Genomic DNA, 18,861 nt, shown 5'->3' on the forward strand with positions numbered 1-18,861 from the left:
GATACATTCGATCCCACTGCCCATATCTCCAACAAGGATGTTAAACAGCACCAGCCCTAATGCAAACTCCTGGGGAGCCCCACTCGACCTGCAGAATTAAAGTTTGTCACAAAAGCAGCCTTGGAGATTTTAGGGCTACACTGATCTCTTGAATATTAACATTCCACACATATCCTGCATATACTCTTATTCCTCCTCTAAGAACAGGTTTCAGGCCTAAGAAAGATAAATAAAACACTCTGAATCTGGTAGAGAATGCATAGCTGTGTCACAAACAGAATCAGGCAAACACCTGATGGAAAGCAGGTATATCATCTGTTCCTTAGGGAGCACAGCAAGGTAGGTAATGGTCTGTCACACTGAAAGAAAATGGAGATTCTTTCCAATCAAAAGACTTCATCGTATTTCGGATACAGTTTACTTTATCGGAGAACTTCTGGCAATAACCATGAAGAAAAGTGGTTTTATTCATCTTGATTACTGTCAGGGATTTTTCCACTGTGTAAACAATAACTCATAAGTATTCAGGCACCCAAACCTTTGAAATACTTTTGAGAGCAGACAGCAACTGACTTTGCTTGAATCCGAACTCATCATATAAACCTCTTGATAGTTATTATTCTAAGAAGCACATTGCCTCTGTTTTTGCCTGCATAGACTACAAAGTGCATGAAAAGTACTGAAAGAGCCTGGGAAGTTGTTGGGGGAGGGAATGCAAATTTATTCAGACCTTTTTAAAACAGTAGGCAAACACTTGTGCTAATCCTAGAGATGTGCTTGTTTTTCTAAACTGTTGCAAATGTTCTTTTAAGATAGTAATAAAAATTTAACTTTGAATGTACCTAACATTACACACATATCACATAAAATTAACACTAGTCTGTACACCCTTTGCAATTTTGACTGTGTTCAGATTAAATTAGATGGGGTTTGCTCAAATAGATATTTTTGGACCATAAAAAAGTACTTTTAAGCCCTTATTTTCAGTGGGAAATTGTGCTTTCTCTGTTTAAACATCATATATGCCCAGTTTTTAGAATTTGGTCTGAAAAAGCAGAAGAACCAACTCATAATAGAAAAAAGGGCAATTTCTTCCCCAAGTGCACTTTTTCAACAGCACATAAGATAGGGATGACAACATTGTAACACTTCAGTAACAATTACAGTAATTTCACGATTACAAGCCGCATCGTTTTGGCTAAAATTTTGCTCCCACCCCGGAAATGTGGCTTACACTCAGGGGCAGCTAATACGTGAATAATTTTCTGACATTTCCAACCCTGGAAGTGCAGCCGAGGTGCTGAGGCAAGCAACCTGCCAGTAAAACCCGGCACGGTGTGATTGTTACAAATTGCTTACTCTGTTGCGCCGCGGGTGGAGCCAGGCTCCATGCTGCCAGCGCGGGGTGGGGGGGAAGGCGGGGGACTCCCTCCTTCAGGCAGCCCAGCCCGGGGGAGGCAGGGGGCTCCGTGCTGCCATCCCTGCGGCTCGGGGGGAAGGCGGGGTCTCCCGTCCTCGCCTGCTGCCGCAGGAGCAGGCAGGCTCCTGCCCCCTCCTGCCGTGGGAGCGGGGAGGCTCCTTCCCCTCCTACCACCGTGGGTGCCGGTGGGTTCCGTGCCCCCCTGCCACCGCGGCGCAGTGTCGGGCTGGGGTGAGCGAGCCCAGCAGCGGTGGTGGCCAGCCTCGAGCGGCCCCGCTGAGTGGCAGCACCGAGCTGGGCCGCCTGGTCCCATTGGCAGCCCCGAGCCCTCACGGCCTGAGCCGAGCCAGTAAACCCCGCCATCCCATGATTCTGTTACTATTTGGCAACTTTGTTGCACCCACGTCCTTGCTGTGAACGACAGAGCGGCTTATAATTGGGTGTGGCTTGTGTATGGACAAAGAACGAAATGTTTGCCAACACCCGGAGATGCGGCTTATAGTCAGTGTGGCTTGTAATCGTGAAAGTACTGTAGTCATCACGTCTCAGCAGAACATAATATAATAAAACCTATTTTTCTAGGATTTTTGTTCACCTTTATTCTTTATAACATCATGTACTTTAGATTGCCTTTTTATATCAGATATTATTGGTTTTTTCCTTCCAGATGCTTAGAGGTTAGGAAAGGATTTTCTTTCTTTTGATTCCTCTCCTGGGAAAAAAACTCCAGCAGCCTGTTAGTTTCTTCAGTACTCTCTGTATAATGAAAGGTGGCATTTTTCTCTTAGCTCTACTGCTCCAGACCTGCAACTTCTGTTCATCTCCTTGGGCACTGAAGATGTTCAGCAGCTCTAAGGATTGAATATACTCAGACCAAACAAATATCAGAAGCTCATACTGGAACCATGGAATTAGTAAGTACTGGACTTCTACAACAGTTTAGACAGACATAAAACCAAAATATTTATTCCAAGTGAATACATCAAGAAAGATGTGACTTGTTAGAAAAATACATTCCTTCTCTTTTCTTGAGTAGCCATGTTCAAAAGCTCTCATTATATTTTGCAAAAAGCAACAGAGTAGGATCCATTCCTACTCAGTCTAATTACATCTCAGTCTCAGTCTAATTACTGTCATTATACAATTAATATAAAAAAAAAATTTGTTATTCTCATCTTCCATGTGTATTCTCCTCTAGTCTTGTTTCTCCCTTTTTTTTCTTCTTTAATGCTGTATTTTATTATTTATTTGTTGTCCTGTCTTTCTGTGCACTAGTAGTTAATTACATTTTACATAAGCTGGAACATTCTAATAAAAGCACTAGGACTTAGAAAATAAACTTTTCTCTTTTTTTAACTGATGGAAAATCTGCAAGCTTAATTAGGCAACCCAGTGAGATAAGTGCATCAACAAATAAATTTCCCACTCATGAATGCAGCACAACCAACAAGGAACTGCCTAGGAAGTTTCAATTCATTTGGGTAGCCAAAAATTTATACCCAACAGATTTGGGCCAGATAATAGCTTTCCAATACAACCCAAAGACTACAGAGTAAATCCCAGCAGGGTAGCTGATTCTTAAGCACTGGGAAATCTCCCACTGTATTACAGCACACATATTTTTGTTTCAGAGTGACAGGCAAACAAGTGCATGCCAGGAAAATGCCTGAAGGAAGAAGGGGTTGATATAAAATTGTCTCTTGCAGGTAGTTGCAACTTAGGCTCTTCTATGCTGCTCTATAAATAAGCTAGTCCTGATGACCTGAAGAACAGGTTGTACAAAAATCCTATTTAGTCTATGAGCCTCTAGTTTACAGTACAGGATATTTTTCTGTTTATACTCTGCATCATCTGAATCCAGAAAAGAAAAAAGTGAGACTAGTCTGAGACTGGTAGAACCTGAGGTTATCTTGAGGTTAGAAATATCAAGGGAAAGGATACACAAGTATAATACCTTAAAAAAAAGAAAAAGAAATGTTATTTCAAATAATAGTCACATAGTATGGGCTGTAACATTTACAATAAAGTCAGATGTTCAACATTAATAACTGACATAAGGAAGCAATCATATTTATAAAGGAGATCTTTATTTCTGAAGATTCAGAGAGGCACTGCACTTTTTTCTTTGCATCTGAAAAGCGAACATTGTACTTGAGGAATCAATTAAATACAACACAATAAAAGGGAGGAAATAGCACTATCAGTTCAGAATTTTCAACCTCTTCGCAATTTGCTTCCACTTAAGAACATGACTGGTTCTTCAGTGCAATAACTGCATAGCATCTGGGGGACTTCACAGGATCAAACAACTTCACAAGTCCAGACCAGGCAATGTTTTCCTGAAAACGACATATGATTGAAGTGCATAAAAATGGGTTTGACTTATAAGCTAAAATATGGTAATAGGTCCATATTTTGAAATACAAAATTGAAAATAAATAGAATTATCCTAATGCAAAGAAGGAAAACCACTTATCTAATAAAAAAATCAGGGGAAAGTTTGTTGTGACAAAAGGATACCCTTAACAGGATGTATTTTAAAGTAATTTAATTTCTGGTGCTATCAAGTGATAGCTTCTAACCTGCTTCATTAATAAAGCTTAGATTTTTGGCTGAACTAGAGCAAAGCAATGAAGGTGCATGTCATACTTGTTTTATGTTGCAATTTTACTCCTGAAGCTAATTAACGACTTTTCAAATGAATCAGGCTGGCTGGATCTGGTCATCATGCTGCATTTGGGTTTTTTAAGTTTTATTTTTCTTTCTAAACAAATTTTGTGAATCAATCAGTACAAGATAAAATCCATGCATATATTACATTTAGAAAAGGTAAATCAGTGCTATATGAAACAAGTCTTATCTCTCATCTTGGAAATCATACAGATTTCTATGCAATTTTTAAATGGTTGGCATTTGGGCCAATACATCATTATTTAACTATTTCAAATTGCCTCTCTGTAAAAAATACCAGTTAGAACAAAGGCATACATTTACTACAATTCAGTTGTTTCAAGTCCACTGTGACAGAAGAAACTGAGTTTTCACTTATGATAATATGGAGCTCTTAAAATAAAAGGTTTAAAATAGAAAAACACAGCTGTTCATATGAATGAGATTAAACTTTCTTTTAAAATTTTATTTTGACCATGGCCCAGAGCAGAAGCTGGATGATGTGACCATTTCCGCCTAGGAAATTATTATTTGCGTGAAAAACGTTTACTGCCACAGAAAAAGTACTACCACTGCTTTCAAGTTAATCAGGGCAAGCTCAAAATCACTGTTGGAAGAAACAGTGTAATAATGTAAGTCATCATGGAGTAAATGTAGTAGCATTTGCTTATTATATCCCAGATCTACACTTGTAAAATATATCCAGGCTGTATGTTAGTCAAATGTACCTCAGCTGACCCATACAGTTAGAAAAAGTGCACCCTCTCTCTTAATTAAAAAGCAGTAAAATTAATTAATCTTTATTAAGAAACAGTAAAAGAAAATCATAAACATTTTGGATCTAATTCAAAATTTTTAGAATTATATGTTCCAAAGTACATTAATTGGAAGTCTGAGTATTAGTAGCACAATATTTGTTTAGCATATCGAAAATTTTTAAAAATTATTAAATATCTCATTATGTTGTATAAAAAGAGATTGCTACATCTTTGATTAATTTATTTTTTACTATCTATTGACTAGTAATTAACACACAATTAAAAGAGCATAAATTTTACTGTTGTTGCTTTGTTGAAAATAAAAACATCTGCTAGGCATATGTTTATACTAAATGGAATGAATGCTTATACTTTTGCAAATATGATGAGAATAATAATTCTACAACAGAGATTTTTTGTCTGCACAGTAATAAATTGACTGAAATAGCCTCATTTCAGTGATGTAGCCTTTAGGTATCATAAAAGAGAATGCAAAAATACCTGCTCCTTGAGGTAGCAAAGACGATCCAGAAGTATCAAAACTTCTATGCAAGGAGCCAGAACAACCTTCAACTGAAAGAAAGATTAGATGCTATAATCCTTTTGGGAAAGACAGGCAATACACTTCCAAACAGCTACATTTCCTCAGAACAATTCCAGGAAGGTCAATCATTTTTTAGGGGTTCTGTTGTACAAAAGTCACCTTACTAATTTTCCCTATGGGATGGACATCTTCAAAACAGATTGTATTAAAGATCAAAAATACATGTAATGTCATAAAGTCAGAGAACTATATTATTTAGTTGGTTTTCAGACATTGTCCAACAAGAAAATAATATTACATGTAGCAGAACCATTTTAAAGACGGAAATAATGAATTTTAATAAAAAGAGTATTTTATGAAATAACTGCATGGAGACCAGTCTAGATTTAAAAGGAGACCGACATTCCATTTTCCAGTGCAATAGTCCCTCTTGAAAAAGAATCTTCCATGTGTTCACTTTATTACTTTACTTACACCTAATATAGTTCTGGAATGGGATACGCTCCAAAGTATGGAATGGGAAACTGCTTTGTTTTTTGAGATTGCATACCACAGTGTAAGACAGTCCACCTCCACATAAAACTTAACAGGGCTTTGTTCTAGACTAGCACATATATGCAAGGTAGCAGTATTAATCCTGTAACTTTTACCATATTAAATGCTTCAAGCTCATTCATTCTGTGCTTGTACTTTTCATAGTAATCCATTATACAACTGTCTGGGAGCTGCAAGGGATAAAAAAAAGAAACCAGAGTTATTCTAGTTACTTTTTCAAGAGAACTTTAGAATTAAACATTGTCAAACTAAGAAATTAAATCCGTGTTTCATTTTTGAAATTAGCACTTCCCTAATATTTATAATAATTTTCCAATAGCAGGTTTCTCAGTTCTTATTTACAATAACTGAGTTTCCACACACAGCAGTTTCCACTGACATGAAATACTGAGATATATTCATTATTCAGAAAGCTCCAGCCATTCTTAAATGAGAATTACACAGTAAAGTGGAGATAACATTCTCATTTCCTTTCCATGTACATTATCCCCTCCTTATTCCCATGCCCAAGAGATTTATTTAAATAGCTGAGAATTAAACTCTGGTGTGAGAGTAACATGGATGGTATTTCATATTCCAGAACCTACCAACAGATTCTGGAAATAATGCTGTTTCCCTGTGCCTAAAATTACCCATCTTTAAAACAACTTTCCCTATTTACTTTGAACTACTTCATGTTCCCTCTCTTCTTTTCCCAATGACCTGATGTGAGACTGGCAGTGCCAGCACTGCCATCATGACTGTAAATGCTGCCATTTGGGGACGAATTAGTTACACAGGCAGTTCAGGAACTCGACAAAGCCTTTTCAGCCCTTGCTGGCCAGTGCAGCAGAGCATGTCCTGCAGCTGTGACCATGACTGCTCTTCACAAAGCATGTTCTGCATAGGGCAGCCAGACCACCACATTCCCAGGCTTTTGAAGGTCATGATGTGTCTGATCTGCTGACCACAGTCCTGGACACTGAACAAGACATTTGAGCTGGCCACATAAGGAACATGCCAAAGAAGTGGGAAGCAGGATTCCAGTATTATTGCTGATGGAGGCTGCTGGGAAGGGCAGAGCTGAAAGAGCCTGCACTTCTGCAGTACTGTGAATTTTGCAGTATGGCTGTTCTGTCATGGCTAGGGAATGAGAGTCCAAACTTAGCAGGAAAGTAACAGCTCTGACAGACATGTAGTCATGGCACTGAGGGACATGGCTTAGTGGTGGACTTGTAGTGTTGAGTTAATGGTTGGAACTGCTGCTCTTAAAAGTCTTTTTCAGCCTAAATGATTCCATGACTCTATGACAAAAGACTAGGAAAACTGAAGTTTTGGTACATTTTATTAGAAGAATCATCTGATAGCACATGGCTAATATAGTTGCAAAGAAGTAAAATCTTTGTCTAAAATATGGAAACAAACCAGGAAACATATAAAAAATATGCAAGGTTTCAAATCAAATGAGTATTATAAACTTTATCCTGGGAGAGCCAAGAAGGGACTGAAGTGACCTCAGAACTACTACTCCTTGTCACCGAGAAGTTCTCAAAGAGAATATGTCAGACAGATAGCAGATATATGTCTTTTATTATAGAGCAGACATTTCAGATTCAATGCACTGAAAAAATGGAACAAATAAAGAATTAAAAACCACTGAAAGATAAGCAAATTAGTAATAACACAAATTCATCAAGACTAAATCACAGGTCAGTTTACTTCAGTTGTAAGCAGGGTGAAAGGATTCATGAGAGAGAAAAACAACTGGTTAGAATATATTTTGGTTTCAAAGAGATTTTTGATAACATTTCCCATAATAATTTTATAGGCAAATTTAGGAAACAAGCTTCAGATTAAAGTACTAAAAAGTGAGGGAAAACTGTTTGAATGACTATAACCAGAGAGTGATTCCTAATGAGGCTTTGAGCAACTGGAACGACCTGCTGACTGGAGGTCCATTTTGGAACGCAGTATTTTCATTAAAAATCCAGACAATAGAACAGAAACAACATTAGCTAAGTCTGCAAATGTGCAACAGGAAGGCATTGTCAGAACTTAAAATAACTCTCAGAAACTGGAGCATTGCTTAGAGAAGAAGTTTGAAATGCTGTACAGAAAAGCAGAAGGGACTAGGCAGAAATAATCAGCTGCTCAGGATGAGGAGCAGCAAATGACAGTCTGGAAGACAGAGCAGATCATAAGCTGAATGAGAGTCACAGTTGTGCTACTGCAAAAAAAGCAATCACCATTCTGTGACATGTATGGGAGAGCAGCCTGCAAACTGCAGGAAGTAATCCTTCAACTTTGGCAGTGGAAAAGCTCTAGCTGGAATACTGCATCCATTTTTGGGCATCAGATTTCAAAGAAAGAAATGAACTGTCTAAAAAACGCCCTGCGAGGGGAAAATAGATCAGAGATCTAGAAAACATAACCTATGAAGAAAGACTCAGAGAACTGGAACTGATCAGGCTAAATGAGACAAAATTGAGAGTGGGGATAATAACAGTTTTTACAAGGCTATCACCCAGAAATAGGGAACAGTTTGTTCACTGTGTCTGCAGTGGATAGGACAAGAACTAATAGGCTTGAATTGCAGGAAAAAAAAAATTCGCTGCTAGCCAAAAGCTTGAAGAAACATTTTCTCTTAGAGGTTAATTTGGCAAGTTTGTCAATCTTCATCATAGCAAGCTTTTAGAAGATCTGACAAATATTATTTTTCAGGAATGATGCATAATTCTAACTCTGCTTTAAAACAAGAGATCAGAAAAAACTTTTGTAGTATTTCAGTCATATTTTTTAAATTTAGAAAGTACATTTTCCCAACTGCAAAGGCAAGGTTGAGTGGTTTATCCAGCAGTACTAATGTGGACTAACAAGAACTTTTTGGTCTTATTGCTATTTTATTTTCTGTGAAGCTGTGCAAATATTTTAGAGTTCTTTTTGTTTTTCTTCCCCTCTAAACAGTCAAACCAACTAAAATATATCAGTCATGAAATAAACAAAAGAGTTTATTTAACCTTTGCCCTATAAGCTTTTCATTTCAACTGAGCATTAATAGGGTTTTAGTATAATGGATTTTTGAAATTACAGGCTATTTGGAATTAAGACATAAAGATCTGTATTTGGAAAAATGTGATCTTGAAACCCTTCTGCCTTTGCTTCTTTTATGTTCTCTATTTTCCAAGACGAAGCATTCAAATTAAAAGAAAACAAGCTGTGAAATGTTTGGCAAATAAAAACTGAATCAAAAATGTCTCTTGCACACTGCCATACTCAAGTATGTGCTTTTCCACTCCTTCCCTGCATATTACACATTCTGACAACACATCCTGCTGTCATGGATAGACTAGGTACTATTCCAAACTGTGCCTCAGATAAAAGTTTGGTGATCAAATCAATTCAATGCAACAGCTCAGCTGGAAAAGAGAGAAAGTGTCCATTGAAAAGCATTGGTAGAGAAGGGCATGAAAAAGGTAGCTGGTACTTAGCCATATGGTCAATTTATTGGAAGACAACTAAAACCTACATTACATTGGTTTTGTCTGAAACTGCAACAGCTTTCCACCTGCCTTCGGTACCTAACACAACCTTCAGCTCTCCTTCCTATTCCCAAGGTGCAGTAGGAGTAGTTTCCCTTGGTATTTTTGAAGAAGAATTGAACTTCCATATGCAAAGGTAGCCCCATTCAGTCACTGAAGCTGACCAAGAAACTGTTCTCTGTGTTGTCACTCACTTGCATATATTAAAAAAAAATTCTTCATATATATGCACCGAACTTTTTTCTTACATTTTGATGTTGATATGATGAACATGAAAAATCTCAAATACATGCATTTGTCTTAATAATGACTGCACTCAAAGATCTAACTTAAATTACTGACACTCAAGTGACCTTCATTTCATTTTGGCCAGTATTTTTTCCCTGATACAGCTATAATGTCTTCTGGTCTTTATCAGGTTGTGAACAATAGGACCTTGCCTCTTTGCATTGTGATGGTGGTGCAAGCTTTATTTTGAACTGATTTTTTTTGAAGATTTGTGTGGTCACTCAAACAACTGAAACAAGCAAGAGGTCCTAGCAAGGTCTCCAATGACCCACCTGTAACAATACCATATAGATATACCATATATACCACAAATACCATATGATGGAGATGGCACTAAACATGAACCACAGGATTCACTGACCCGTTGTGAACACAGTGCAACTGTTCACAGAGCTCTGAGAGTATGTGAGATACCACACACTTGAGCACACCGACCCTGGACTGCAGTCCCACAGCATGCTGATAGAGCAGAGGCTGAAAAGAAAATATTCAGGCCCAAGGTGTGGGGCAATTACTGATTCACATTTCTTCAGAGTGTATTTTTTCAGAGCTGAATCCTTTCCTAGACTAAAGGGTATTTTCACTGAATGAAAGTCTCTTTTACTGTCCAATGCTGCACATGTCCTCCAGAGAAGAGAAGCCTACGGATGCTATTCCACAGTCTGTTAGATGCAATTCCTCTTTGCTACCTCAAAGGGACTGCTTCTTCCTGCACTGACTGCACAATTCCATGTTTCCTCTCTCTACTTGTACCAGCACTATCAGGAACAATAATGAGAATACAAGAAAGCTGTACAGCAATGTTTCTAGCAGAGCAGTGTCTTAGATCAGTTCAAAACATTCGGGAGAACATAACTGAAAGGAAATTTTACAAGTTTTCTATGACTAAGGTAGTCAAAAATAATATAATGTTATATACTGTAAAATAATGTAAAACAGATCATGAAATTAATGGGAGACTTAAGAAAACAAAGTTATTTAGAACTTTAAAACCAAACTTATTTAGAACTTTGTTTAAAAGGCATTTCAAATTAATGCAATCTACATTATTTATAATATACCTAACTGATTACAAGTCACATCTCTTAGGACTCCTTTTCAGAGTAAAATGCTACAGTACCATAACTGAGATAGTATTTTGTCTATGTGAAAAACAGTTATGCTTAAAAACAGCATTATGTGCTTACACTTTATAGAGTGCTATGCAAGTGTTACCTGAGCCATCATTTAGTACTTCCCTAAGTAACAAAGGAAACAGGAAGTCTGTGAGATGAAATTTCTTCTGTCCAAGAAAACAGGGAAGAAAGTCAACTCTTCAACAATTGCAAAATGCATTAAGAGTGTAAATCCAAGTAGTACCTTCATTTTTTTGACTCCTTAGTCTCAGTTAATTGCTGTTTCAGGATTCAGGGGAAAGTGGAGAAAATTGTTTTGGCTTTGACTCTGTGTTTGTCCAATGGCTGAACACAATAAAACATATCAAATTACAAATATTCTTAGCAAAGACCTCCAGTTCCAGATATTCATTATCATTTCAAGATATTCACACTGAGGTTGCCTGTGGGGTACACATTAAGATCATAAGAAATCTCAGGCTAAAAGTCCCTCTCTTCCTCAGTTTCAGCAAAAATTCCTTTTAGTTCCCCGTACAACTGCCTATATTCAGGTTAGTTCATGTCATAATTCTACTACTGACAGTTTCCCAGTCTTAAGTGAGTGGCTTTTCAACACTTCTTAAAGCAAGAAGAAATTTAAGCCACACAGTCATCTTCATGTTATCTCCCTTCATTTGCAAATGGCATTTTATGATATTCCACTAATCACTGACGAGGAGAATTTACAAGCCAAGCACAGACGACAGTAAGCTAAGAGTAAGCTATCTCCACTTGCCAGATATAAAAAACCCCACAAACTTGTCTGATAATAAATAAGCAATTAGTGAAAAAAAAAAAAGGTATTTTTGCACAAATTCTGATTTCAGTATTGTCTACCAGCTTTAATATTCAAAATTAAACTGTCTGGAGTTTGCAAAAGCATCAAGTCAATAGATCCCAAAGGCTGTCAGACACACATCCAGGCCTTAGTTTTGCAAGCACTTCCTCCATTTAATCACTTAAGCTAGCCCTTATGAAAGATCTTTTTCCAATCTATCCTAGTAAGAGCAGGACTTCGGGAAATCTAAAGGGTTTTGAGTTTTATTCCTTAAAAACTCCAGAAATACATAAGTACTTGTATGTGGACTTTTTGCTGTGGCAATGCTATTTGTAGCACTAACTGCCTTAAGCAGTTAATAAAGACATTTTAAATGCATTTGCAAAGCAGCTACAAACAGCTGAAACATGTTCTAAGCTGAAGAGGAAAGAATTTCTCTCACTGCTTGAAAGAAAAAAGGCTTACAAGTATCAGAGGGGCCAGCTACTCTAGAAGAGAGGACAGGGATGAATGCTCCATTCTCCCAAAAGAGGGTTCCCCATTCACGTTAATTAGGTAAAACGGAGAATAAAAGGGAAAAGAAATCTTGTGATAGAAAGAATTTATCCAAAATCTATGAGACCCCTAATGCTCTGTCTGTACAACACAGAATCTATAGGAACCGAGTGAACTATGACAAAGAAAACAATCAGGAATAAAATACTGCTTTGGTATGTATCAAGACCAAATACTGCAGCCCTGTGCAGGGGCCTCCAGGTATCACCCTCTACAAGCACAAAAGAGCAGCCTCACTTTCACAACCCCTTGTCCTCATGGGCCACTTCAACCACACCAGTATCTGCAGGAGGGACAACACAGCAGGGCATAAGCAATCCAGGAATGCATTGATGAGAACTTCCCTTCCCATAACATAGGGGAGCCAATGCTCTCAATTCTCACCAGTAAGGAATGCTTGGTGGGGATTGTGGAGCTCAAGGGGAAGCCCGGGCTGCAGTCACCATGAAATGGTGGAATTCAAGGTCCTTGGGGCAGCAAGGAGGGCACACAGCAAACTCATTATCCTGGACCTCAGGAGACCAGACTTCTGGGATCAGCTTGACTGATTACCATGGCATAAAGCCCTGAAGGGAAAAGGGGCCCATAAAGGCTGGTTAATGCCCAAGAGTTACCTTCTCCAAGCTTAAAGATGAAGTCAGGCAAAAATACCATGAGGTTAGCACGGATGAACAATGTTCTTGTGGCCAAAGTAAACAACAAAAATAAAGGCTACCAAGAGTGGAAGCAAGGACAGGTAGTCTGGGAGAAATACAGAGATATTGTCCAAGCATCCAGGGATCAGATTAGGAAAGATAAAGCTCTCATAGAATTAAACTTGACTGACATCAAGAGCAAAATGAGCACACTCTCCAAAACTGGGGACCAGTTACACAGCCTATGAAATACTAAGATAAACAACTTTTTTGACTGAGTCTTCAACAGCAAGTGTTTCAGCCACACCACCTGAGCTGCAGACGACAAAGACAGGGACTGACTAAATGAAGAACTGCTCACTGTAGCAGATCAGGCTCAAGAACATCTTAGGAGCCTGATGATGCACAAGTCCATGGGACCTGATGAGATGCATCTATAGGTTCTGAAGGAACTGGCAGATGAAGCTGCTAAGCCACTATACAGCATATTCAAGAACTCAAGTCAGCCTAGTGAAGTTCCCATGGAAAAAGTGGAACATAATCCATAACTCATTTTCGTAAAGGGAAAAAACTGAAGGCCTGGGGAACTACAGGTCAGTCAGTCTCACCTCGATGTCTAAGATCATGCATCAGATCTTCCTGAAAACTATGCCAAGGCACATAGAAAATAAGAGGTGATTGGTGATAGCCAACATGGCTTCATTAATGGCAAATTGTGCCTTCAAATACAGTGGCCTTCTATGAAGGGTTACAGCATTGGTAGATAAGGAAACAGCAATTGACATCATTACCTGGACTTGTGCAAAACATTTCACATTATCCCACATGACATCCTTGTCTCTAAACTGGAGACCACTTGGGGGATAAGGAATTTGCTGAATGGCTGCACTAAAAGAGTTGCGGCCAGTAGGCTATGAGTGCTGGGACTGTGCAGTTTGGAGAATTGAAGCCTCTGAGGAGACCTTAAAGCACTTTCCAGTACCTAAAGGGGACCTACAAGAGAGCTGGAGAGGGACTTTCCACATAGGCATGTAGTGACAGGACAAGGGGGAATGGTTTTAAAATGAATGAGGATAGGTTTAGATTACATAAGGAAGAAATCCTTCACTATGGGAGTGGTGAGATCATGGCACAGATTGTCCAGAGAAGCTGTGGATGCCCCATCCTTGGCAACGTTCAAAGCCAGGATGGCTGGGGCTTTTAGCAACCTGGTCTAGTAAAAGGTGTCCCTGCCCACAGCAGGGGGGTGATCATTAAATACCTTCTATGATTTTATGATCCATTGCCCACAGAACAGTTTCACTAATTCTGAAGCTGTAAGCAATATAACCATACCTGTGAAGCAGTATGCTCATACTAAAGGACCTCTCTCTGCCCTCACAGAATGAGAATGTTTTGTGAGAAATTCAGTAGTGACAGTTTATACCTCATTTTTACTGCTGAGGTGAAGAGATGTATGAAGAGAATGGTCCTGTACCAAAAAGGCAGGAGAAAGTATTTGATTTGCATCTAAGTGTTTAATTGATAGGCTCTTCCACACTAAAAAGAAACACTATGAATGGAAGAAATTATTTTGGCTTACTTAATTGGAAACTTCAGTCCTTGAACAGTAATTCTTAACAATGAGTGGTGTAAAATTATTGATAAATGCCTTTTTTTATAGAAAAACTATTTTACTATGTTATATGACTCTAACTCATTTCTGATTTCTGACTCTTTTCATAAAGAGTTTGATTCCTGCTTCATATAGGCAAAAACTTCACATCTATTTCACAAAGGAAAGAAGCAGAGGGGTTTCTTCACATGAATTATTGGCAGGATTCAAGAACTTATATTTACTTAAAATCAACAGTCAAAATAACCTTAGTATTTGGATAATTGTACGTGATGAGTCTTCATCAGTGTAGCATTTAGCAAAAGGCACACATTTACAAAAATATGTATCAAGGCAGGTTAGGTGTTTTGTATACTTGCACTCTTTATCCTGCCTCCACAATTGTCCAGACTGGAAAATGACTGGATTGCACCAGGGCTACCTTTTGATCCAAAACAGAGGTATTGGTGTGTATAAAGGAAGCAGCTGCGATGCTTATCATGAACCATTAAGTTTGGAAGAGTGTTTGCGTCCCACAGCACAGATTTAGCTTCAGTGATAAAAACCATGCAAGATTTACCACACATGACAAACTACCAAATCCTGGCAGGGACTCCTAGAAGCAGTGCCTCTACCCCTCTATTTTCCTTTCCACTACTTTTATTATCATATAGAGATGAAGTTCTTTTTAATATTCTGATAAGCCTAGTAAAAGACTGGAGACTTGCAGTTTCTTGACTTCTGTATTTTAGAAAATATCACATGTAAAACAGAGACCCATATGGAAACAATTTTTTCTCATAGTTCTCTGGTCATATTACACAGTGTCACTAAGTTTTAGCTGCTTTTTAAATATATCCTAAATATATTTATGCATTAAGACAATAACTGCCTCCATTTTTTTTTTTTTTTGTGAATGACAAAGACATTTTGGATTATTCTGGAAGTATGCTTCATATGAGCTTACTCCCACCTTATATTCTTCCCAAGGCATCAGTTTTTGTCCACCGTCAGAGACAAAGCAGACATTTGGTCTATGCAGAACAGCTGCTCTTTTGTTCATTTCTAAATAGAGCTTAAAAAACAAATTCCACATAAATTTGTCTTTGATTTTTGTTGTCTTTCAGAGTGAGTGTTTAGGCCTCATCACATTTCTAGCTCATATTTTTTTTTTTTTTCTGTAGAGAGGCATTTAACACATTCTCCAATATTTGTGTAGATATAGTGCTGACTCCACCATGAAAACTGCAGGGTCAGAACCACTGTTAAGGGAGCAGTTACAATTTTCCTCCCAGTAGTTCCAAAATAGCACTGGTTTTATGCTGTTGCAGATTTCAATATAGCTGGGAAATAAAAAATAATATTGTTTATATCAGCATAAAATAGAGTCCTCAGTACGCAGCCAGCTGCACATAAAATGAGCAGAAACATGAGCAAAAGTGAGCATTTACTTGAATCAGGTCTTTAGCAACCACATAAATGTGCAGCTTGAAGTAGTGTTGACAGACATCTTTGTCTCAGGGCAACTTGCATTTATCCAGACCCTTCTTAGCAAAAGGCAACATATCTAAAATCAGACCTCTTGACACAAACTTTCTACTCTTATTGGTTTTGAAGAAAACAGTGAAAAAATCTACACTAGCAGAGTTTAATCAATGATCTTGTGAACTGATTATTATACAATCTATTATTGCTTCTGGGTGACATAAAGAAAGAGATAATTTTATTTCTAGGTGAGGTGAACACATCTTTTGTTAGTGCCTCTTCAAACACAAAAGCAAACAGGTAACTACATTTGCTAGATGTGATTTGCTAACTACAGAATTAAAACAATCCTTTTAAAATACAGCACACTTTAAGCATAATTCCTTTTCCTAATGCTGTCAGGATGATTCTGATGTCATTTGAATTTACTTGCTTATTTTTTTTTGCCTGTTTCTCCTAGCTCATGCTTTGATGTGCCTGGCAAATTTTAAGTGATTTTACATTTTAACTACAGGTTTTAAACATTACTTTACCGAAGGCTGCAACAACCTTTACCTTAAATATTTTACATGCTTGCCACTCCCACTTTTCCTTTGATTGTACTTAATTTGTTAACAATGTGTCTAGTACTCTCTAGTGTCTCCTTGGCACAACTCATTCTCACAACATCGTTGTGATCTTCACACATATTACATGCCTAATGCTATGTTGCCATCTGTTGACCAATTCAGCAGTTGTAGGACTAAGACATGACACCCAAGAACATAAATAAAATCTCCAAAAGATTTTAAATCTCGACTTTATATTTACTTATTTTTCTCTGTCTAAAAAAGTGATTTAAAATCTCCATGTATTTCTTAACATTTACTAATCGAAAGGTAATAAGTCTTCAAATGTAATACTCATACAGCAATATAAGACATAAATCAAGTCAATGGCTCAAACATTGCATTGTAGTGCTGACTTAAGAACTTATATGGATATAACAATTTCATACAGTCACTAATTAGTGACTCACCTTTGAATCATCCAGTTCCAGTTTTTTCAGAGACCGTCTAACATAATCTAAGAAGGATGATGATTTGGAGAAGGTTTTTCCGACATGTCGATCACTGCAAACACAGTACTGAGGTGTAGGCTTTTATACATCCAACAACAGAAATTCAGATATTTTTAACAGTAGAAATAAATCAGTTAGATGGCTAGTACTGCCAAGTTAGTAACAATTTTCCTTTTGCCCCCTGCCACTTAAAACAATCTAGCTAATACTTGAAGTAACTTCTAGACATAGCAACTGTATAATTGTATTATGGTTATAGTAGAGTTATTATTTTACCTAAAATTTTGAGAGATAGTTGAAGTTTCTTTCTAATTTATTCACTAACATTTTTTATTTCCTTATATGAATGATAAAAATTATTATTTTCACTGACAAACACTTCCTTCTATACTTCCGCATTACTTCCATAACCTATCATAATGCTGCTGTAATTTATTTCACACCAACCACTGGACTGAGCAAATGCCACTTTTGCTAGTTACCTGGTGTTCTTATCCTTTCAATTTTTATTTAAATGAAGCCAGAATTCTGTCCTATTCACAACTCAATAGCTTGCATTTCAAGCCAGATGAAAACGTGTTGTTTCAAAAAAATATGTTGAAATAATGTGCATAAACTTAAAAAAACATACAGGAAGAATGAATCCTAGCAGACCACTCATATTTGTTCTCTTCTCCGTGCTTAAAATATCTTGGAGAAATAAAACACAACGTTTTTTTTTTAGTCTGAATTCACTTTCTTGACTAAGTCTAACATTATTTCTCTTCTAGATGTGCAGTGTAGGAGATATATGGTCAGGTACACAATTTCCAGCTACTGAATTACTTAACAAGAAGTAGACTCTCCCTGCACCCTCCAAGTGAAAAACTGAAGTACCTTAGATAGGAGTATCTTAGTTTAAAACTTTTCTCCCTCTTTATTCTTAGTAAAACCTATCTCCTTATCTAAACCCCAGAACTAACATCTGAGGTCAACAGAAAGATTTCAAGATTTCACTCAGTGGCAGTTCTAATGGTTTTTAGCTGTCAAGGACCCTCACTCACTAAGAATAATTTCTGTTGTCATATTTAATATTCAGATGCACTTAAACATTTAGGCTGATGCAATCTAAAAATCAGTTAATGACTATGTTTGTTACATCATTCCTAGGAAGATGGGCATTTAACATCACGATCAGGAAAAAAAAAGGAGGTGGGAGAGGTCTTTCCAAGGTAGCCATTGTGTTCATTATAGACATATAATCTTAATTTATTCCTCCAAATTATAGTTCCTTCAAAACATGGAAAATCTACCTCACAGTTTTTCTTTACAATTTAGCAGACATTTAGCAGACTTTTTGTGTGATATTTTATGCACTTTTAAAATAAAGAAGCATTTCTTCTTTCAGGAATTTGACTTTCTGAAAGGTAAGTCATCTGACTCTACAACTAGCAAAAGTTTTAAGGGTATTTGCATTACCAAGTATTTTATATCAGGAGTATACTTCTGAAGTTAATTTTATAGTTTTCTCCACCTCTCATGCCTTGGCTCACACTGTGAACTAGTATCAGAGCTCAGAAAACAGGTTATTTTCAAACTAAATTAAACTGGAAGGTGTGCTTCTGGATGTGCTTCAAGTGCTAACAGGCATACATCCCACAGAATAAGATAAAATCTAATCCAACTGTAGCCATAAAAGAGTGAAATGTAGATGTCAGGGCCTCAGCAGCAGCTTTCCAAATCCCACTCCTACCAGGAAGCAGCATTTGCCAGTGTAGGCTCAGGCAGTGAGTAGCTCTTTAGAGCCATGATGGCCATCGAGCTGCCAGCAGTTTTTCTCAGGACAAACAGAAATGCCTTTTTCCTTC

The 18,861-nt window shown here is 37.5% G+C and overlaps 1 protein-coding gene across 1 annotated transcript in view; it reads right to left on the bottom strand.

Moving 5' to 3' along the window:
* Positions 1 to 3,488: 3,488 nt before the first annotated feature.
* METTL25 (methyltransferase like 25) overlaps positions 3,489 to 18,861 on the bottom strand; it is a 45,183-nt gene continuing 29,810 nt past the window's right edge. Inside the window, exons 9-12 of the mRNA XM_033058453.1 lie at positions 16,973 to 17,066; positions 6,043 to 6,117; positions 5,350 to 5,421; positions 3,489 to 3,759 (exon numbers count right to left, since the gene is read on the bottom strand). Of these exons, the coding sequence (XP_032914344.1) occupies positions 3,661 to 3,759; positions 5,350 to 5,421; positions 6,043 to 6,117; positions 16,973 to 17,066 (340 nt within the window). The 3' untranslated portion in view covers positions 3,489 to 3,660. The remainder of the gene's footprint in view (positions 3,760 to 5,349; positions 5,422 to 6,042; positions 6,118 to 16,972; positions 17,067 to 18,861) is intronic.

This window comes from Catharus ustulatus, chromosome 4, assembly GCF_009819885.2.
Source record: "Catharus ustulatus isolate bCatUst1 chromosome 4, bCatUst1.pri.v2, whole genome shotgun sequence".
Taxonomy (NCBI): domain Eukaryota; kingdom Metazoa; phylum Chordata; class Aves; order Passeriformes; family Turdidae; genus Catharus; species Catharus ustulatus.